This window comes from Vanessa cardui, chromosome 13, assembly GCF_905220365.1.
Source record: "Vanessa cardui chromosome 13, ilVanCard2.1, whole genome shotgun sequence".
Lineage (NCBI taxonomy): Eukaryota > Metazoa > Arthropoda > Insecta > Lepidoptera > Nymphalidae > Vanessa > Vanessa cardui.
This window is the reverse complement of record NC_061135.1, coordinates 9,781,250-9,805,053: the sequence shown is the minus strand read 5'-3', so window position 1 is coordinate 9,805,053 and position 23,804 is coordinate 9,781,250. Positions and strand designations below refer to the sequence as shown.

At 33.3% G+C, this 23,804-nt stretch overlaps 2 protein-coding genes across 2 annotated transcripts; both read left to right on the top strand.

Moving 5' to 3' along the window:
* Window positions 1–6,129: 6,129 nt before the first annotated feature.
* On the top strand, window positions 6,130–8,675 carry LOC124534821 (cytochrome P450 6B6-like). The gene is made up of 2 exons (XM_047110841.1): window positions 6,130–7,599; window positions 8,342–8,675. Exons 1-2 carry the CDS (start codon window positions 6,237–6,239, stop codon window positions 8,521–8,523), a joined length of 1,545 nt encoding a protein of 514 aa, XP_046966797.1. The 5' UTR covers window positions 6,130–6,236; the 3' UTR covers window positions 8,524–8,675.
* A 2,762-nt stretch (window positions 8,676–11,437) lies between these two features.
* LOC124534823 (cytochrome P450 6B7-like) lies at window positions 11,438–18,023 on the top strand. The gene is made up of 2 exons (XM_047110842.1): window positions 11,438–12,800; window positions 17,835–18,023. Exons 1-2 carry the CDS (start codon window positions 11,438–11,440, stop codon window positions 18,014–18,016), a joined length of 1,545 nt encoding a protein of 514 aa, XP_046966798.1. The 3' UTR covers window positions 18,017–18,023.
* Window positions 18,024–23,804: the final 5,781 nt, after the last annotated feature.

Genomic DNA, 23,804 nt, shown 5'->3' with positions numbered 1-23,804 from the left:
AAATGTATAATAATAAAAAAAAATTGCGAACCAATATATATATACACAAGAAACTTTTGAAGAAGGTATACGTGTGACTAGTTATAAAAAAAGTATGAATCTCTTATTATTGTATGAAATAATAGACAAAATTAATTAAATATGGGTCTTCGTTAATTTATTTAAGCGACGTTGCGCTCGCTGACAGCACTGACATTTGACAGGATCATTACGCGGATCATAGGATGCCGGAATCGCCCCATCTAATTATAACTACACTTTTGGTGAAACATTTGGTTTTCATTCTTACGCCAGACATATATACTATTTTGTAGTTTACAATATAGATACTTTAAAAAAAATGACATTTCATTTAGCACAATTACACGTTCATATACGATTTTGATATTGAACAAAAATGTCACTTGGAAGTCTTTTTTTTAACTTAATATGGTCATTTTTATCGAAACTTTTAGTATCTGAAAAATGATCACCTCATACATAATGAGTCCACAACAACAACAACAACAACAGCCTGTAAATTCCCACTACTGGGCTAAAGGCCTCCTCTTCCTTTGAGGAGAAGGTTAGGAACATATTCCACCACGCTGTTCCAATGCGGATTGGTGGAATACACATGTGGCAGAATTTCTATGAAATTTGTCACATGCAGGTTTCCTCACGATGTTGTCCTTCACCACCGAGCACGAGATGAATTATAAAGACAAATTAAGCACATGAATCAGCGGTACTTGCCGGGGTTTGAACCCACAATCATCGGTTAAGATGCACGCGTTCTAACCACTGGGCCATCTCTACTCCACAAAATAAATTATAATTTATCTGTTTTAATATTATAAATGTGAAAGCAACTCTGTATATCGGTCCCTCTTTCACGACTAAACCACGGAACTAATTTTAATGAAATTTGGTATCTAGCAAACTCGAACTCCAAGAAAGGGCAAAGGGTACTTTTTTGCCTAAAACATAACAACCGACACTCTAAAACGCTAGCGAAACCGCGGACAACTACTAGTTTGTATATATAATTAATTTATAAAACGTATTATTCAAGATAATTGATAGTTATGATTAATGTCATCATAATATTACATACTAACTTCTCCATGTAGTTTCACATTCAAATGTTACTGCACCGCCCGTATCCACATTGTGAGTATTTATATAATCTACAAACTTTCTCAATAAATGGCCTATTTAACGCTTAGAGATTTCTTCAGATGGGACTTGGTAGATTCTGGGCGTGTGTAAACAAACGAAATCTTCATTTCTATATTAAGTATATATTTATAGATTGTTTGTTTTGTACACTCAAACATGATTTATTAATACAAAATATTTATAAATCTGCTGTGAAAAAACTTAAAGCTTGTAAATGTTTAATTGTTTTTCTGTACTTGTAAAACCCACAATTTTAAACGAGACTTAGCACTTAGTAGACACAATATTTAATATATACACAAGTAAGCACAAAATTACAATCTATTTTAATATTACAGAGCAGACGAGTTATGGAGTATTATTTGGAAGCGGTAACGTCAAGAACTGTCGATTCGAATGAAAACATCCTTCGTATTATATAGTCCGTTAATAAAAGAATCTTATGGGCTATAGATCGTTAGCTTATATGTATCGAAGTCCGTGAAGTAGCAACACCGACAAGGGATGATGGGTAATCAATTATTCAGATGATACGAGTATTATCCAATATTTCATTTCTATACCTTAGGTAGAAATAAAACCTATTGATTAACACCTGATATACGCAATGATATGTCATACGCAATGATCAATTTCTGGAATCAACAAATTTTTTTTAACATTTTTTCTAGTTTTCAATTCGAACATGGTTTATTTACGGCAAAAAGTAAATTGTGAATATAAAATTCAATTTTTAAATATTTGAAGATATTTGTGATTCTACCCAAAATCTTTTGTTTATATTTTAAAAAGGCCAATAAGATTGAATGAGCTCTGCGAGAAGTATAAACGCCTTACTTTTTCAATATGCTGCCAACCACGGCGTCTTAGGTGTCATGAGTTAGCTATATAGTTATAGAGAATTTAACTATTTTCATACTCTATTTAGTTTCAATAACTTAAATTTAAATCGGTCGCTTTATTTATAACACTTAAAATTGTAACAAAAAAATAATACTTACTTTACCTCTCTAATTACTACTTTAATCTATCCTCTTAAAATGTCATTTTATTTTTCCCGTTTGCAAGGAAAGCCATAACAAATATGCTCATGTATTGATTTATTTATAATCAGTGTAGTCCATGTCAAAATGGCAAATTATGAAAATATAAAAGAAAAACTTTTGCCTATGTTTAATAGTAGCAATATTTGTACTCATAAAGCATCGTAAAAAGTTAAGAAAATATATAATGTAATATGTCTTACCTTTAAGAATAAAGATAAATGAACGGCTTTTAAGGAAAATCACAATTATTTCCTGGAACTCGATTCGAAAAAAAATTATCTCACGATCTTCGAAAGCGATGTTTCAAAACAGAAACAAATCTTAAGCACATGCGTCCGCGCAGGCAACACGCGCGGTACTGTACGCACGCGTAGGGTTCATCGTGCGTGTCAAAATTATACGTTTCGTACGAAGTTGGGCAACCCGCCCCACGCACATCACGCTGCGGGATCGGTTTCGATCAACCCTCTGATATATAATCCATTGTTGATACGGGTTCGTGTCCACGTGTGCGCTCTCAGCGGCCGCGTCGTTGCTGGCCGAGCCCGGGCTGCGCGGGCCACTTGACAAGTGTTTACGAGCTGCGTCAGCGGCTCGGCACCCGGGGGCGACGCCGCGCCGCCATACGGGCGCCACACGCAAGTTTGAGAATCTTGCGTGAGCGTGATACGCCCCTCAATCATCACTTTACCGAATAACGTATGTCGAGTCTCGTAAATTACGTTTTTTCGAAATAAGATTACAAACAAAATAGAACAACTCATAAAATGTCTACGTAACATTATACAAGGTATAATATAAAATAAGGTTACATAGAGATTTTATTAGATTAACAAAGCTCCTATAATTATTTTGGAATTATAATTGTAACACTGAGTACAAATTCATTAATTTATTAATTTCATAACTGCAGCTTTGTATGGAATTATACGCATGGAATGCCTCAAAGCTATGTATACTCATATTATAATAATTGTATTATTTGCAAATAATACATATTTTAAACATCAAAACTACTTCTTTAAAACTAAAATGGTTCAAAGGTACTATATTAATACTGATCAAGAATCATATCCTGTCCCAGGAAGTATTAATTTCAAGAGGTTGAGGTTTGGATTTTATAAGTTTATCCTTACTTCTATGTGTTTTTGTTTGTGTCTTCTCAAAATTAACAATTTTGGATATGCTTGACAGTGTCATAAATGTATTGTAATCATTTAAAATTAGTATTCCGACTTTACTGATAATACTCAGAAAGATGTTTCTAATTTCAGTTAGTATTTAAGTGAAAGAGCAGAGATTTTGTAATTTTTTTTTTTAAATAGAATTATTTAATATGGCTGTTATTTTATTATTTCCATACAAAAAATCTTGTTGGTAAAATTATATGTGATAATATTTTTTATTATTAATTCATTATGTTTAGTCAAATTAGGGACTGTACACGAGGTAATAAAAAAAACTTGCATTATTACCGTTGATTAAATCAACGGTGCAATTCAATTATAACAGGAAATAACATTACCTATTGATCACTAATGGCTTTGCTTTTTACGGATTTTTGCGGGACAAAATACCTTATAGCAGCTCACGGTCTATAAATGATCTCTACACCTAAAATAACCGTTTTTATTAAATTGTCTGCTAAACTTGAATATGTCTATAAAAACACTTTACACACACCCAAACTTATCAACTGACGAAATTAATGCCTGTGAAAGTCTAATAGATGAACTAAGACTCCTTTTATGGACAGTGCATTGGAATTTGAAACATGAAAATTCATCGATCACATGGGAGATGCAGTTGTGTATCTACAAATCACACAATTCGAATCGAAAGTCAATCCATGTGCTTCGTGTGTAATTAAGATGTGGGACTCTATACCTATCCCATTTTCAACCTGCGAGTGGGTTAGTTACATTTACAAGGACTTCAGGAATTAATATTGGTAATCCGAGGATTTATCTCATGAGGGTAATCTTTTTACTGACGTTGTAGGATTCCTGAGCGTTGCTTAGAATTTTTTAGCTCTTTTAATATCCCAATGATATTGTCGTTTTTAACCGACTTCAAAAAAAGGAGGAGGTTCTCAATTCGTCGGGGCCTTTTTTTTTTTTTTTTTATTTTTTATGTATGTTACCGAATTACTCGAAGATGGCTGGGCCGATTTTGACAATTCTTTTTTTGTTTGAAAGGGCATGTTTTACAGGTGGTCCCATTGTCAGGAGATCAGGATCTGATGATGGGATCCTGGAGAAATCGAGGGAACTCCTCAAATTTTATAGGCACACCTATAGTGATTTTGGTTTTATTCAAAGTGCCTTGGTTATATGCTCACGAAAAGTGACATTTGATGAAGTGGAACTGATGATGAAGACCACAACTAGTAATCAGAACCTATTAGTAAGTAACTATTTTACAGGCTTAGTTCTATTTCTTTAAGATAGTCGTCAAGCAATTGATGTTAGTAAACATGCCTATGATGAAGTCTAGCTGATGGTGGACTACCAGGAGAACTCCTCAATGATTAACGGCATTAAAGTGAATGACAAACACTACCAATTGTAATTATAAATAACAAAACAACACTGAAAAGCAGTAAATAAATTTTTATAAATAAAAAAAAACCGCCTTCAAAAATTAACTAAAAAGAAAAAAATAATCAGTTACATCCATATCCAATTTACGATTTTTTAATCACCTTTTGAAGGCGGTGCCAACAAAGTAAATAAATTCCTATATTGAAATCATTTAATTTGTATCGATAGTAAGGTTTGTCTAATGGTGTTATCTATACAATAAATAGATTTAGTTTTTGTATGTATGTATTATGTACCTATATGCATATATAGCAATGTTGGCACCGACTTTGAGAGGTGATTAAAAAATCGTAAATTGGATATGGATGTAACTGATTATTTTTTTCTTTTTAGTTAATTTTTGAAGGCGGTTTTTTTTTATTTATAAAAATTTTTCTAGATATAAATCGTCTTATTCTTTATATAAAGATAAACCGTAAACAGATCCATACCCTTAGTATTCTAACTTCGGTAAAATTTTAGACTACTACTAATAGTCGTAATATTAGTAACATTTTATGTATTACGAAGTGTTTGTTTTTATGTGTGATTTTTAATCTTGATTTTAGAGTCGAAATGACTTGATTAAAAAATATATGAATTAACACATTAATATTATATATTGTAAACGTTTATGACGTGTACACAATTGTAAAAAAGCCAATTCATAAGCTAATTTAATTTTGACGACCTCCCTGTTCGAGTGGTGTGTACACCGGTTTTCATGGGTACGCCACTCCGAGGTCCCGGGTTCGTTTCCCAGCCGAGTCGATGTAGATTACCATAAGTTTTCTATGTTGTCTTGGGTCTGGGCGTTTGTGGCACCTTCGTTACTTCTGATTTTCCATAACACTAGTGATTTAGCTACTTACATTGGGATCAGAGTAATGTATGTGATGTTGTCTCATATTTATTATTTATTTATTATAATTTCAAAACTTTTGTGTGGAGGGCAAATTCTTCGCTTAGCAGTGGGATAATTACTTTTTATGGTTTGCTTATCTTTACAAGTTTTTGATAAAATCTTTAAATATCTAAAAAGGTATGTTGGAATGATGTAGCCACTTCAAAACACATAAAATGTGTTTTAAAGCGGCTACATAACGTTACATGTATGTAATATTTTAATATTTTATTGCACAGTTATCCATTAGGATTATTCTAAGTTCAAAAGATAGACTTGTTTATTATATTTAAAAAATAATAATTATCATATTTATAACTTTATATCAGACTTATCAATTCCTTTATACATTTTTTATAAACCGTATATCTTATCTTACTGAATCTCACGTCAACTTATTGCTTTATGATTCGCTATGTTATATTATAGTTACATCCAATAAAGGCAGTGAACTACTTAGTATACTCGAGTCCGTGTTAGCCTTTGCGCGTTTCCCTCTGTTATGGTTTAGTTTGTAACACAAACACAATTTAAGACGATAAGATGTTTGCGTTAATAATAGTAGCAATTTTGATTTTGACTTTATACTTGTACGGAACAAGAAACTATAAGTACTGGGAGCGAAAACGAGTGAAACATGACAAGCCAGTGCCCTTTTTAGGTAACAATGCAAGAAATTATTTTATACAAATAAGTATGTGCGAAATGGCATCAGAAATGTACTGGAAGTATCCATCGGAAAAAGTGGTAGGATTTTATCGAGCATCTGGCCCTGAACTTGTTATTAGAGACCCAGAGATTGCCAAACGAATACTCACAACTGATTTTGCTTACTTTTATCCGCGAGGAATGAACATGAATAGCCATGGAAATGAACCTTTGCTTCGTAATTTATTCTTCGCCGACGGTGACATTTGGCGGTTATTGCGTCAACGAATGACGCCCGCCTTTACCAGTGGTAAGCTCAAGGCAATGTTCCCGTTGATCGTAGAACGAGCTGAACGGCTGCAGATCTGGACACTCAACGCCGCTTCTAAACAAAAGGAGATTGATGCACGTGAACTTATGGCGCGATACACGACTGATTTTATCGGTGCTTGCGGCTTCGGACTTGACTCAGACTCACTCAAAGAGGAAAACTCCGCTTTTCGAAAACTTGGAGCTACTATATTTAAAGTGGGATTTAAAGAAATTTCCGTAATCTTTTTGAAAGAATTCTTTCCCACTATATTCAAAAACTTGAAAGTTATGACTCGAGTGGAAAAAGGGATATATCAACTAGTGAACGAAGTCTTATGTCAAAGAAACTATGAACCGTCAGGTAGAAATGATTTTATAGATCTTTTGCTTGAATGCAAGAAAAAAGGAACAATTGTTTGCGAGTCAATAGAAAGAAAGAAATCAGACGGAACACCAGAAATAGCAACGATAGAAATGAATATCGATCTGATTGTGGCTCAAGTGTTTGTTTTTTTCGCTGCTGGTTTCGAAACTTCCTCTTCGGCTACCAGCTTTACCCTACACGAGCTAGCTCATCACCCTGATATACAAAATAAGGTGCAAGAGGAAATTGATAGAGTATTGGAAAGGTATGATAACAAATTAAGTTATGACGCTATCAAGGAAATGCAGTACCTAGAATGGACATTCAAAGAAGCGATGAGAATGTTTCCATCACTAGGTTTCTTGATGAGAAAGTGTGCACATAAGTACACTTTCGAAGACTTAGATCTGACCATTGATGAAGGAGTAAGAGTGATTATACCTATTCAAGCAATGCAAAACGATCCCAAGTACTTTGATAATCCAAATGAATTCCGACCTGAAAGATTTGATCCAAAGAATTATAATGGTGAAAACAAATATGTATACTTACCATTTGGTGTTGGACCTCGTGCATGCATTGGTAATTTCAATTCAATATCTTATTTTAATATCATATCCCTTAACCTATTTATTCAAATACCAGATATTTCTATATACTAAGAGAAATTTTATAATAGACAATTATATGTTATTTTATACTGGCACCTTATTAAAATAATATCATATCTTCCAACTGATTCGATATCATAGAAACTCCATGTAAGAAATACGTTTGACATTTTATAAAACATATAGGTACATATTATAGTTATTTGAAACACGTTTCTTTTAACTAAATGAAGTATGAATTCATGCAATGTATATGTAATCATAATTTATAAAATATAATTCTTTTATACAATTTATATTATAGAATTTAAGCGACCGCACAATATTTACGATAAGTAAAAATGCATAGTGCGTGGTCCTAAATTGCTGAGTATAAATGAAGCAATTAAAAGTATCTCATGTAATCAATTTTCGTATCACGAGATATGGTAAAAAAACGTAATTTTCAAGATAGGACCGAACACACATATAAAAAGACTACTTTACAAGATTATATATAGATCTATATTCTTCACCTTATGTCTCAGTGTTTGACAAAGAAACTGTTACGTCTTTATATCTTTAAGTAAACATAATGCAATCAAAATTTTAGCTTTCTTCTGTGAGATATTTGCTTTGGAGTTGTGTTATGTGTATGTGTGTGTGTGTGTGTGTGTGTGTGTGTGTGTATGTGTATGTGTTATGTTATAATTAGTTTGATGTGTTTAATCTAGGTGAGCGACTCGGGCTGATGCAGTCTCTCACTGGGCTGGCTGCGGTGCTATCGCGTTTCACCGTACGACCCGCACCCTCTACGCAACGTCATCCAGTAATTAACCCCACATCGGGAGTCGTGCAACTTTTAAAAGGGGGCCTGCCACTTTTGTTCCAAGAGAGGAAGTCCAAAAGCCAATAGATTGACTCGAAAAATTCGGTAATTTAATTAGTAATGTAAATAATATTATTACACCTGTTAACTTTTCTACAGTGTTCCTAAGAAAGCTGATCGAACCGACTGATTTATGTTAACATAAATCCTTTGTTTCTTATAAAGAATGTAACATTGAATCCAAGCTATTTCTATTCTATAAGTATTAAGTTAACATGAAAAATCCTAATAATTTATTTAGTCATTTCAGAGTAATTTTGGATATAATTACTTCTTCTTATTATCTTAATAAATTATTAAAGATACACTATTAAATGCTTTGATATTGAGTCTCAAAGTTGAATTATTTTTTATGATTTCTTAACATCAAATTAAGTGATAAGAATCATTTAATCACCGCTTGCTGACATATAGCAGTATATAATATCAAATTAATAGGCCTTGTAGTAAACCAACAAACTAGTAAATTACATACTGCATTGCTAGCGTTTCTGCCTATGTCCTTATGTACTAGTTGACCACGAATTAATTTTATAATAAAGAGATATAAGCATTTACGAAGTACAATTAAAAAACATTACAATTTGACTTTTATTCTTAAAGTTTATACAATAATAAATATATTATAAGTAGTTATCTTTTTATAAATCTTTGTGTTTTAATTTCCTTCGTGTGTCAATTTTTAATAAGTGTAAATACATACGAGTATACGTATCTATGTGCCAGTACTCAAATGAGGAATTTCTAAGCGGATTGTCACTGGCGATCAAAAGTGATTGTGGTATGAGAATGGAGAATGTCCGATACGCTGGTTGAACAAAAGAACATAAGAGAAGCAGCGAAACTATGTCTTTAAAGGGATTTGAGACAAGAAAATTAAAAACAATGATAGTGAATTGCTACATTTTATTCACCATAACGCTGTTTTTCACACGCTGCACAATGTATCAAAAGTATTGTATTGCGTTGGTGATAGAGTTTTGTGTATAATTTGGCGGTAGGGATTTTTTCGAGTCTGTCTAATTAAGTACCACTCACTCTCAAATATCACCGCAAAACAGCAATACGGTAGGTTTTGCTGTTTTGCGGTAGTATTGTTGTATTGCTGTAGTATTGTTACGGTTCGAAGAGTACGAACTACCAACTGTATACCTTGTACATAACATCTTGGTTACTAACTTTGGTACAGCGATGTAATGATGGTTAATTTTCTTACATATGTCTATTAACGTTCGAGGTGACTTATTATTAGGTGACTCATTTGACCCTCTACCAATATTCCTAAAATAAATAACATTTTCAAGTGAAAACTCACCGCCAGACTCACGATGCTCGAAGTGACTTGATTTGATTTAATTTTTTGTTCAAAATTGTCCAATTTTCTACTTTGTAAGTACTTTCAACGAAAACTATAGCGGACTTTGTATCATACATAGTTATTTTTATACAACTCGACCAACCAGTTGCCCTAACTAAATGGTAATGTATGGAAATAACTACCTACAAACTTTGAAAATAAGTAGGAATGTTACATACCTACATACAGAAGTAGGCCAGGGTAGAAATAGAGATTGCTAAATTTCGATCTTATAGCTACGGAACCTTTTATGTGCGTGTCCGACACGCTCTTGGCCGGTTTTTTTTTCCTTCTGTGCATGTATTTAAACAACTTCCTGTAGTGGAAGTTGTTTGAATACATGCACAGAATTACCCAAATTATAGCGTCGAATTGCTAATCAAAAGCACTATCACAATTATTTTCAATACATGATTAAAATTGATTTAAATATACGTTATAAATTCAATAACTCACACAGATTAAAACATTGCATTGAGACGAAATACATCAGCATTTCATGGATTCAAAATACGGGTGCTAGGGCCGTCGTGTGTTAGAGAGGGAAACTGTAAGGACTTCAGACCCTGGTGTAGTTTAAACAGGGGCGCCTATTGTAACCAAACTAAGATAAAAGGAATTATGGCCGATCTGGAAGACGAAATCCCCATGCCATCTGTGATTTGATTAAAACAGTGCAATCAGGTACAGTACTTAGAATTCAATACGTTACTGATTTCCACTTACCTTTTTCAGAACTAATTGTTGAGGCTTCCTAGCGTTTTCTTTTTAGCCAATCCTTTATAAGCTCCTACTACTGAAATAATTCTACTGCTTCACATTTCATTCACAAACGCTGAAAGAACTTTCCCCTTCAAAATCAAAATTGTTTTAGTAGAATTTTTATGATACAAAAGCTCTTTGATAGTACAGTTTGGTGTACTAATTGTTATTTCGAGTTTGTAGCTTAAGTGACTGCCGCTTGCACCATCTGGAAATTATCACTAAAAAAATTTGAAAAATATTGGTGCAAATTAATTATTAAAAAAATATAACAGTATCAGTATGCTAAGAGTGAGACGTTTATATGTATTAGTTGTTGTTCTACGTTGCTAATAATGCTTTTGTATTTCAAAAATTACATTTATTGCATAAATTTGCCCAAAAAATACCTTTTTTACCTCAAATAAATGTCTAAGAAAACAATATGGTTGTCTAACAATGCAGTAAGACATTCAAAATAAGACTCTAATGATATTCAAATTATTCATATGTTATAAGACAAATTATTTCGAAATTTTGGGCAACCTGTTTTTTTAAATAAATATTTAAATTACTTATCAATTTACTTTATACTGAAAAAATTATTATCCAATTAAATTATTTAAGGTTATCTAACTCTTTAGCGAAGTGAAAACGCATTAATTTATGATGCGCTATATATAGTTTCCGACGAAAACTGTGATGGACTTATTATATCTAAGTAAAGTGTTCGCGTGCTCTCCTCTGCAGCTAATGACTAGCTTGTTGTTATACTTATACGCTTCAAGACTTCCACCATATGATCCCTATACTTTTTGTGCAATTCTAATTTAAGACGATAAAATGCTTGCGGTCATAATAACGGTAACTGTGCTTTTGGTTCTATACTTATACGGAACAAGAAACTTCAAGTACTGGGAACGAAGACAAGTTAAACATGAAAAGCCAGTACTCTTTTTCGGTAACAATACAAGAAATTATTTTATGCAAAAAAGTGTGAGCGAGATGGCAGAGGAGTTGTATTGGAAATATCCATCGGAGAAAGTGGTAGGATTTTATCGAGCATCTCGTCCCGAACTTGTCATTAGGGACCCTGAAATTACGAAGCGAATACTCACAACCGACTTTGCCAACTTTTATGCGCGTGGATTGAACAAGAATACCGTTGAAATGGAACCTTTGCTTCGGAATTTATTTTTCGCAGACGGTGATCTTTGGCGGTTACTGCGTCAGCGGATGACGTCAGCCTTTACGAGTAGCAAACTCAAGGCCATGTTTCCATTAATCGTGGAACGAGCTGAACGGCTGCAGATGTGGGCACACAACGCCACCTCGGAAGGACAGGAGATCGATGCTCGCGAACTCATGGCGCGATACACGATTGATATTATTGGTGCCTGTGGCTTTGGCCTTGACTCGGACTCTCTCAAAGAGGAGAACTCCACTTTTCAAAAACTTGGAAATTCTATATTTAAAGCCGGACCTAAATATTTTTTTATCATTATTTTAAAAGAACTCTTTCCCAAAATATTTAATAACTTGAAAGTTTTGACTCACGTGGAAAAAGCAATATATCGACTAGTGCACGATGTTCTACGTCAAAGAAACTATGAACCATCTACTAGAAATGACTTCATAGATATTTTGCTTAAATATAAGAAAAAAGGCACGATTGTTGGCGACTCGATAGAAAAAATAAAACCAGATGGAACCCCAGAAATCGTTAGTTTAGAAATGAATGATGATCTGATAGCGGCTCAAGTTTTTGTTTTTTTTGCTGCTGGTTTTGAAACGTCTTCTTCAGCAACTAGTTTTACCTTACACGAGCTAGCTCATCACATTGACATTCAAAATAAAATACAACAAGAAATTGATAGTGTTCTAGAAAAGTTTGATAATAAACTGTGCTATGATGCTATTAAGGAAATGCGTTACCTGGAATGGTCATTTAAAGAAGCAATGAGAATATTTCCAACGGGTGGTTATTTAATGAGAAAGTGCTCACAGAAATACACATTTGAAGATTTAAATCTGACCATTGATAAAGGAGTAGGAATCACAATACCTATAAAATCAATGCAAAATGATTCAAAATATTTTGACAATCCGAGTGAATTCCGCCCGGAAAGATTTGATCCAAATAATTTTAATGATAATAACAAATACATATACCTGCCATTTGGTGGTGGGCCTCGGGCCTGTATTGGTAAGTCTGTCGATATTATATAATATTTGCAAGTGGAAAAAATATTCATTGGACATTAATTCCCCAAAGCTTTTCGAAAATGTATATTGTTTAAGTAACTTTTACACCATTCTATGCGATTGTCAATAAATACGATAGTGATGTGTGCTTAGATAATGATGACACGACGACACGTCCAGCAGGGCAGGTATATTAAATATCTGAGCCCTTACCCTGGTGCAGTCGATGGCCTTCTACGAACTGACCGTTTAGTCATCCTCATAGAGGGGGCTATCGTTCGATATCCTACGAAACGGCTAAATTTCTACACGGACAATCTGACGAATATGGGTGCGAATATTGATTTCACTCAGCAAAACAATCATGTCGGCGATGCTCCGCAGAAAAACAGCTTTTTTTAAACCGTGATGGTCTCAAAGAAGACGATGACGGCGGTTGCGTTGCGTCTCTCACATCTCTGATTTTTCAGCCCTGGGGCTTAAAAGATTGGACGTGTATCTCAAGAAGTACACAATAATTCCACGCTTTTTTATCAGTAACTAGCAACTCGCGCCGGCTTCCTACGGGTGCAATATTGATACTAAATATACTACAGAATTTGTTAATTGACGATATCACATTGCAGACTTTTAAAATTATCGATGTTTCTTTAGTATATTGATCATGTATTATGTATTATGTACACAAATCTTCCCCTCGAATCACACTATCTATTAAAAAAAACCGCATCAAAATCCGTTGCGTAGTTGAAAAGATATAGGGACATAAGCCCCAAATTTTAAACTTGGCCAATTAATTAATTAGTCATAATAAAAATAATATCTCATGTCAAAAAAAACATTGATAAATAAGCCATATTATTCAGTACAAGTTTATATCTTTACATAGTATAAAACAAAGTCGCTTTTTCTGCCCCTATTTCCCTTTGTACGCTTAAATCGAAGTGACTCGAGAGAAAGGTTTTTGTATATAAAACATAAACGCTGGCTGAACCCTGCGAGACAGATCAAAATAATGTACTACAGAATTGTACACCTCTATAATTTCTACAAAAAAGTCTACGATGGTATATGTCTATCTTATTAACTAGCAATTTAATCCTTTCTGAAAGAAAACTCCAACTAATGTCAATTTTCAACCGACTTCCAAAAGGAGGAGGTTATCAATTCGTCTGTATTTTTTTTTTTTTTTTTTTTTTTTTTTTTTTTTTTTTTATGTTTGTTACCTCATAACTTTTCACTGGGTGGACCGATTTTGATAATTTTTTTTTTGTTTGAAAGGTAGTGCTTCCCGTGGGGTCCCATTTTTTTTATTTTTTTTTCCGATGATGGTATCCATGTGAAAACGACATAAGTCTTAAATTTGCATTATGTATATGCGCGACAAATAGGTGAATAACTGAAAATCACGTTAACCAATTTTGATAATTCTTTTTTTATTATAAAATATATACTTCAAGGGTAATTTGGTGAAAGTTTGGTAAGGTTCTGAGCACAGGATCCATGACAAAGTAACGGAACGGAAGGGAACGGAACAATTCTGAGGAGCACGTTAGCGATACTCGGTCGAATCTTTTATTTATAGGTTATTTGGATATTTGAGTCACCTTCCGTAATGTGGTTATGTTTATGTAATTATCATAGTCAAATATTATAATCAACTAGCTACCCACCCCGGCTTCGCACGGGTGCAATACTGATACTAAATATACTACAGAATTTGTTTATATACGACATCACATCGCAAACTTCTAAAATTATCAGTGTTTCTTTACTATATTGTTCATGTTTTATATACACAAACATTCCCCTTGAATCACACTATCTTTTAAAAAAAACCGCATCAAAATCCGTTGCGTAGATTTAAAGATATAGGGACAGAGAAAGCGACTTTGTTTTATACTATGTAGTGATGGAACTCCTATACGGCTCGCAGTTAGGGTGCGATATGGGGCAGAATTTCTTACTATCTTTAATCAAATTTTGTGTATGTGATGTGATGTCATATGATGTACGAAATATAGTTGGTCTTTTTCAAAGTTTTTTTGCTGAGTTCGATTACAGCTCTTTCGAGGGATCCTTGTAGTTTACGCCGCGTGACGTATTAAATCCGCATTTTCGAAAGTCTATTTTTGCTTTATTCGCAAGTTTCCTTTGAAATTGTCCTCGAAGTAGTTTCTGACTCATATAAACGGAACGCTTAATCTATCCATATTAAAAAAAATAGTTAGTCAACATCAGCTTCACTTAAAATCAAAAAATAAATAAAATTTTAACAAAAAGAAAAACCGACTTCAAACAAAACACTATTTTAAAACAAATGAATATGCACGAAAAAGTAATAAAAATAATTGCGTATTCAACATATTTTTTAGAGTCTTCCTAAGTTAAATGAAATGAAAAATATTAGACTACTTAAAAGTCGATTAACGATTATATCATGTAGTTATAATTATTGTTATATTTGGAGTCGGTGTCAGCCAATAAAACCCTACCGTATATCTATCAAAAAACAATACGAGAATACTTTAACAAATATGTTTTTTACAAATTACCTTTTACACAATAATATACTGGATCAATCAAGGGGCTCGTATCGCTTCTTTCTTGTGATTGTTCGGGCAAGGGCACCGTGGCTGACACCGGCTCCAAATATACCAATAACTATAACTACATGATATAATCGTTAATCGACTTTTAAGTAGTCTAATATTTTTCATTTCATTTAACTTAGGAAGACTCTAAAAAATATGTTGAATACGCAATTATTTTTATTACTTTTTCGTGCATATTCATTTGTTTTAAAATAGTGTTTTGTTTGAAGTCGGTTTTTCTTTTTGTTAAAATTTTATTTATCTGTAAGCGAGTTAATGAACCAAAAAAATGGAGATTTCGTTTCTGACATCAGAACGGTTATAAAACATTTGCAGAAGAGAAGTATGGAGACGACATTCCCATAATAGAAAAGCAAGGGCGTGATTACATGGTGTGCTTTTGAAATACCGGTTTCAAAATAGTCTTTGAGAAATGGTATAAAGAAAAAAAAAGGATATTCACGAAAATAGATTAAGAGTTATTCGCGAAGGTGCTGCTATAATCCGTGAAAAAGACGAATAACGTGTGACAAAATGACCACGAGTAATTATAATTTTTTGTAATTATTACGAATTTGTGGGTCGGAACACACTCTATCAGTTTCATTACAGTAATTTTTCGATATCTTTCACGAGGAAAAAGGAATTAGCGAAAATCTATTTTTTCTCCCAAAATTCGTGTTTTTTTATCGAAATCTGGATAACGGTGATCGATACATGAAAAACGTATATGACCTTAATTGTAGATCGTATAAAAAGCAAAAAAAGGTATTCCATAATAAAATAGTATCTCGATAAGGAACCGAGTTATGATAAAAAGTGCTGGTGACTTGATACTAAGCGATGCGCGGCGCGTTATGAAATGACGTCACAGCACTCGCGTGGCTGTTAGTGGGACTCCATATTTTTCGAAACTTTGAATGCCTATAAAATGAAAACTACTAGGTATTTTTGCCTAAAACAAAAACTAGTGTATTTATTTACATACAGACTTTACTGAGAAAAAAAAATCAAGTGATTGGGCATACCTAGTAACATTCTCCATTATAAGTACATTATATAATCGCAAATCGACTTTTAAATAGTCTAATATTTTTCATTTCATTTTACTTAGGACTCTAAAAAATATGTTGAATACGCAATTATTTTTATTACTTTTTAGTGCATATTTATTTGTTCTAAAATAGTGTTTTGTTTGAAGTTTTTCTTTTTGTTAAAATTTTTATTTCTTTTTTGATTTTAAGTGAAGCTGGTGTAGACTATATATTTTTTTCTTTATATGGATAGATTAAGCGTGCCGTTTATATGATTCAGAAACTACTTGGAGGACAATTTCAAAAGAAAATGCGGCTTTAATACATGTGGTATAAACCACAAGGTACCACCCTCGAAAGAGCTGTAGTCGACTTCAGTAAAATACTTTGCAAAAGACCTAATATGTGTCGTACATCATATGACATCACATCACATACACATAATTTGATAAAAGACAGTAAAAAATTCTGCCCCATATCACACCTTAACTGTGAGCCGTTTAGGAGTTCCATCACTACATAGTATAGAACAAAGTCGTTTTCTTTGTCCTAATTGCCCTAAATAAAACTATGCAACGGATTTTGATGCGGTTTTTTTTAATAGATAGTGTGATTCGAGGGAAAGGTTTGTGTATATAATACATGAGCAACATAGTAAAGAAACACTGATAATTTTAGAGGTTTGCAATGTGATGTCTTAAATAAAGTTTAGCATCAGTATTGCACCCGTGCGAAGCCGGGGCGGGTCGCTAGTTGATTATAATATTCGACTATAACAATTACATGAACATAACCACGTTACTAAAGGTGACTCAAATAACCAAATAACGTATAAATAAAAGATACGGCCGAGTATCGCTAACGTGTTCCTCAGAATTGTTCCGTTCCCTTCCCTTCCGTTACTTTGTCATGGATCCTATGCTCAGAATCGTACCAAACTTTCATACATATTGTTTCTAATAAAAAAAAAGAATCATTAAAATTGGTTGGCGTGATTTTGAGTTATTCACCTATTTATCGCGCACATGCATAATTCAAATTTAAGACTTAGGTCATTTCATATCGATACCGTCATCAGAACTGGTCTAAATTCAAATGGGACCAAACGGGAAGCACTAGCTTTCAAACAAAAAAAAAAACATCAAAACCGGTCCACACAGAAAAAAAATTATGGGGTAAGAAACATAAAAAAAAATACTGACGAATTGATAACCTCCTCCTTTTTGAAGTCGGTTGAAAAGAATATCTATTGATTATCTTGCAGGGTTCTCATTATGATTTAAATTCGGAATTGGTGATAGTTATGAGTTTAATTTATTTTGTAATAATATAATATGACTATGAAGGACCTAGAATAAAGTATATTCGAGTTTGATGCATGTTAATCGATTGTTTTTTGTAATACAGGTGAGCGCTTCGCTCTAATGCAGTCGATCGCAGGATTGGTTGCAATTCTCTCACGTTTCAGCGTGCGACCAGCACCATCAACGGTACGACACCCAGAAATTGAACCCACATCGGCCATCGTACAAACTGTGAAGGGCGGGCTACCTCTACTGTTTCTAGAGAGGAAACCGAGAGAGAAATAGATTCAGACTCGACAATCGGAAATCAAGATGTTCATATTAGTAAAGCTTTTAATAGGATCAAAAAATTAAAAATCTTATACTATAGATCAATTGTATGTATATATAACAGTTTCTCTATTTATTATACATCATAATAAAAAAAAAGTAAGTGTCTTCCAAAAAGACAGCTAGCTTGAAGTTTAACGATGGTCTGTTGATGTTAAGTTAAAATGTAAAATATAAAACGCTAAATGTATTAAAGTTAAATGTTGAAAAAGGCAAGACCAACTGCGAGCTCGTAGATGTTGTTAAATTAAATAAAAAATAATAATAATGTTTTGTGTTCAGCAATATTCGTTGATCCGTATCTTATCGAGTACAACATTTTATTTGGATAAAAAAAAAAGCTATTTCTATTCGTTACATAATTTTTATACTATTTTATTATTAAATGAATCGTATAATTTAAGTAATTCATATTTTTAACTGTTTTTAATTATGTTAAGGAACCGATTCGGATTTTTTTTTTGTTTAGGAGGTTTAATTTGCTAATCGTTTGATCTTATTTAAATGTGAGAAATAATAAAATGTTGTTTTTAGGGTTCCGTAGTCTACTAGGAATCCTTAAAGTTTCTTCATGCCTGTCCATCTGTCTGTCATCTGTCTGTCTGTTGAGAGATGTATAATGATAATCCGAAAATTAGTTTTTTAAAATTATCAACAAATAATTAGTTTTTACCCCCTCTTCTATACAGCGAAAAGTTATTTCAAAAAAAAAAATTCGACTTACCCCATCGTGTGGGGTATCGTTAAAAAGGTATCTTTATTTTAATACAACTCGACCAACCTATGACGTGCAGTTGCCCTAACTAAAATGTAATGTATGGAAATAACTACCTACAAACTATGAAAATAAGTAGGAATGTTACATACCTACATACAGAAGTGGGCCAGGGTAGAAATAGAGATTGCTAAATTTCCATCATATGGCTATAACCCTTTCATGTGCGTGTCCAACACGCTCTTGGTCGGTTTTTTTGATTATTATGTGTCTTAATATTTTCAATTAATTTGGACTTATGTCTTGAATTTTATGTATTTGTAATGAACAGATAATATACAAGTGAATATAATGTCAATTTAATAACTTCTAATAATAATCAGAATCATTATTTTCATATTCCAAAAAAGAGCTATTAGTGTTAGAGCGGTAATTTATATTCTTGGAGCTCGAGACTCTCTTCGGGATGATTTTAATAGAGTGGGTATAATTACAGTTGCTTCACAATATGTTTACATAAATGTTATGTATATTCACAATGATATAAATCTTTCAAAAGAAACGGTAACAATAATTTTGTAGACGTGACGAGGAAAGGTAAAACATAGTTGCCGACTTCACAAAGTTAATACGTCCTTCCTGGAGAATGGCGTTTGTTCTTACAATAAGCTTACACGGCTTTTTTAAGTTATTGGGAGAAAATGAGCAGGAGGCTCACCTGCTGGAAAGTGATTACCAAGGCCCATAGACATTTGCAACATCAGGGCGCTTGCCGGCCGTTAAGGAAGGTATGCTCTTTTTTTGAAGGTTTCCAAGTCGTATGTAAGCAGCTTTCACTGGCGGTTTGTAAAAACCGCCAGTGAAAGCTGGTTGTGCGAGGCAGAAAATGTTCAAAAAAAAATTAATATTTTGTAGTAACTTTGAAATGAACCTCTTAATTAATTCAAATACTGCTGTCGAAGGGCCAAGCCCTTGGAGTAGTGGTGCAAAAAGCTTCATCAAAAGTATAACACCTCGCCTCGTTGCATCCACTGGTGACAGGAGAGCTACTTCGTTTTTTGCCCAAAGGAACGGAATTGCGATTCAACGGAGAAATGCTCGTTGCGAGCCGAGATGGCCTAGTGGTTAGAACGCGTGCATCTTTACCGATGATTGTGGGTTCAAACCCAGGCAAGCACCGCTCTTTCATGTGCTTAATTTGTCTTTATAATTCATCTCGTGCTCAGCGGTGAAGGAAAACATCGTGAGGAAACCTGCATGAGACAAATTTCATAGAAATTCTGCCACATGTGCATTCCATCAACCCGCATTGGAACAGCGTGGTGGAATATGTTCTAAAAACCTTCTCCTCAAAGGGAGAGGAGGCCTTTAGCCCAGCAGTGGGAATTTACAGGCTGTTGTTGTTGTTGTTGTTGTTTGGGGAAATGCTGCTAGCATTCTTGCCACCATTCCACGCGGTCCAGATTTATATAGTAACTAGTTTTAGTTCATATTTGTATATATTAAAGCATCTATTGTTATTAATTCTTATGTTAATAAACCTTTATCAAAATAAAATTATACTCCTGCGTAATTTATATAGTTAACCGTAACTGTCATCGTGATTGCTATATATGAGAAGCAGATCTACACTCCCCATTCAACATCTGTTAAATATACATAAATATTATTTTAATTAAAAGTTAAGTTATACGATTCTTATCTTATACTAACGTGAACATTTATTTTCAAATAGAATACATTAAGACTGTGTACATTGAGGTGTAATTAACATAAACGTAGTTTTTATATAATTTAAATTTATTATCGATACATACCTATATACATATTTACATCTCTGCTGTAGTGTTTCTAAATCTATATACTTATTTGAAGTATTAAATATGACAAATTGTGCATAATATCATACTTCAAAATTGATTTAAATCACTATGTACTATATACAAATAACATTAAAAAAAAACTGAAAATATCAAGACGGCATTTCGCAATTTCAATTCTGGGGACGAAAACGTGAACCAGCTCTTTTGTCATTGTCATCTTCATACATCATTTGCTACAAATTTATCAAGGTTGAATTGAAAATCTATTATTCAAATACTTATCTGAAACTGTTAAATAAGTCATATCATTCGTTTGTCTATATATGTAGCAAAAAAGAGCATTTAACAAAGCTCTTTATTCCTTACAAGTTTTACGAATTTTGTTAGTGTATTTAAATATTTACCTTCAACTAAGCCGGGTTAATAAAGTCCATGTAGGTAATTAAAGATATTGAGGATGACTGATATTTATAAAGCAATTATAATTATATCTATATACAAACTATTTAATAGTGATTTAGACTTTAGACAGAGGCTAGAGTACAATTTACAATGACAAGTAGTATATTAATAAATGTACGTCTTAACCAAATTTATACATTTTTTTTACGTAAAATAATAATTAATCGTAGAGTATTCATCATATTATTATATACATATAACTTCACTCCATCTGATGATATGTAGTTATGGAGTCCAATCGCGAAGACGACCAGAACAGTCAGGTACAATGAAATGCACTAACCACCCTTTGTCAAAAGCGAAAAGCGAAGCAAAAATTGGAGAGAATAATTCCTGATAGCTTTCACCGTGATATGAATACAGTTGAGGCACTGAGCGCTAATCTCTCTAAATCTTTGAGGGTGTTTGTGACCTTTTAGTTACCGATAATGTAAACCGCACGTGGCTGCAACCACAAGAGGCTGCGAGGTCTCTATTAAGTAGTTAGTGGGAAAAAAGCGCGTGCAATATTCAACCACATCTGCGTTTTGTAAAACAGGAGCTTTATCGTAGAGTGAAAAAACGTCGTTTTTGGCCATTGCCAGGACTCAGAGTTATCGTGAGGCGGTTTTGATAACAGTCTCGATATAATAATCCCTTAGATTAAGGTCGCAACGAACGTCAATACCCCGCATGGCAATTTTGATTTATGTATATAGCCAACATAGTGCCACAGAGTAATGAAAGAGGGAAATAAATGCAGAGTCTCCGCAAAAGACGCCTAATACTTTAAACTCTATGGCAAAATCTTGAACAAAAGCGTTTCGAATTAATTTGATTTTTATAATTTTTTAATTTATATTCAATAATAATTATAACTTTATCAAAACCATTTATAGAACATGCATTTGCTAATGCGTTATTAAAAATATGTGCATACATTACTACTGGTAAATTAGTTATGTGACTTGCATAATTCATTCTGCCACCAGTTTTTTTTGTACCGTAAAAACAAAGAGACCTTTAGAACAACTAGGGTCTTTGAACATATCTGTCGTAATTAGCAGCCAATCACCGACGTCTAAAATGACGCGCATGACGGTTCCGATTGGTCCTTTCCACCAATAATATTGTGATATTTAAAAAGTCATACGGTTTCAATACATCGTCGCTTTTTTTATTAAAAAAATACGTAGTATCAGGCATCACGAACAAATACTGCTACAAAAATCTTACTATTTGTCATTCGTACAAAAGGAATGCCAATGGAAAACTGGAAGCTAAACTTTTTGCCAATATACGTATTTTATGTTATTCGTTTACTGCTATGTATGCTTCGGTTAGAAAAAACGTGAAACTGCAAGAAAATGTATATTTGCTTGACCAGGAACACAATCCAAATCAATGAAAATATTCTTTTTAACTTTAGGGTTATAATGAAAAGTTGTGGTTACTACATAAAATCAGTAGGGGTGTTATGTATCTATTTCACCGTTGAAACCACCACTTTATGGAACCAACTTTCGCCGGCGGTTTTTCCGATCCGATACGACATCTTCAAGAAAAGAGCGTACTCCTTTCTTAAAGGCCGGCAACGCACCAGCAAGCCTCCTGGTGTTGCAGATGTCCATGGGCGGTGGTAGTCACTTTCCATCAGGTGAGCCTCCTGCTCGTTTGCCACCTATGTCATAAAAAAAAAGATCAGTCAACTATATAAATCTTTAGGCATCCCGATCATAAAATAAAATTTTAAATTTTGTTACATTTTTGAACTGCGTTTGTATAATACCAATAAGTTAAGGGCTATTAAGACTACATACAATTTTGCACCCTTGAACTTTGTATTCTTGAGAGATCTACACGAGTTCTTGTAACAAAAAGACTCGATAGTGCGCTATCATTGTTAGTAATCATAAATATTTGTTTACGAGAAGTAAAATTGGCAGAACTCTATGAATCATAAGTGTTCAATTGATTAATTTATCACATACCTGATTAATGTACTATTCATATGTCATGGCATTTATTATAGAAATTGTAAGCATTTACTTATATATTCAAAACAAAGTTATTCAAGGTGATAATACAATAATGTTGCTATATTTGATGAGAAATCGCCTGAAAAGTAAAAAAAAGTACCACGACCGTATTTTCTCTTGATAACTTTGATTAAATTACCTTTTTTTATGGTATAGGTTGGTGGACCAGCATATGGACCACCTGATGGAAAGTGGTCACCATTACCCATAGACAATGACGCTGTAAGAAATATTAACTATTCCTTACATCGTCAATGTGCCACCAACCTTGGGAACTAAGATGTTATGTCCCTTGTGCTTGTAGTTACACTGGCTCACTCACCCTTCAAACCGGAACACAACAATACTGAGTACTGTTATTTGGCGTTAGAATAACTGATGACTGGGTGGTACCTACCCAGACGGGCTTGCACAAAGCCCTACCACCAAGTGAATTGAAGTAAAACTAAATTTAATCGTATTTATTGAGGACATACATGTACATATTTATTTGTATATTAATAAAAATTACCGTGTATTTGTTAAATGATGATTCTTAAAATGCTTGAATAAAGTATATCTTGATTTGAAAAATACCCGCACACTTCATTGTTAAGTTAAAACGAGAAAAAAATATTTAACATTTTTACGTTTGTTTTGATAGATCCTGATCTTATACGTAAAACGTGTCCCATGATAGTTGTAGACCTTGGTAAATGAGGGTCGACGTTCTATGTTCATTACAA

What these genes read in the sequence shown, in the direction of transcription:
- LOC124534821 (XM_047110841.1), top strand. Translation starts at nt 6,237, where the DNA reads ATGTTTGCGTTAATAATAGTAGCAATTTTGATTTTGACTTTATACTTG. An exon ending in TGGACCTCGTGCATGCATTG is followed by an intron (nt 7,600 to 8,341) that starts GTAATTTCAATT and finishes TGTTTAATCTAG; the next exon opens with GTGAGCGACTCGGGCTGATG.
- LOC124534823 (XM_047110842.1), top strand. Translation starts at nt 11,438, where the DNA reads ATGCTTGCGGTCATAATAACGGTAACTGTGCTTTTGGTTCTATACTTA. An exon ending in TGGGCCTCGGGCCTGTATTG is followed by an intron (nt 12,801 to 17,834) that starts GTAAGTCTGTCG and finishes TTTGTAATACAG; the next exon opens with GTGAGCGCTTCGCTCTAATG.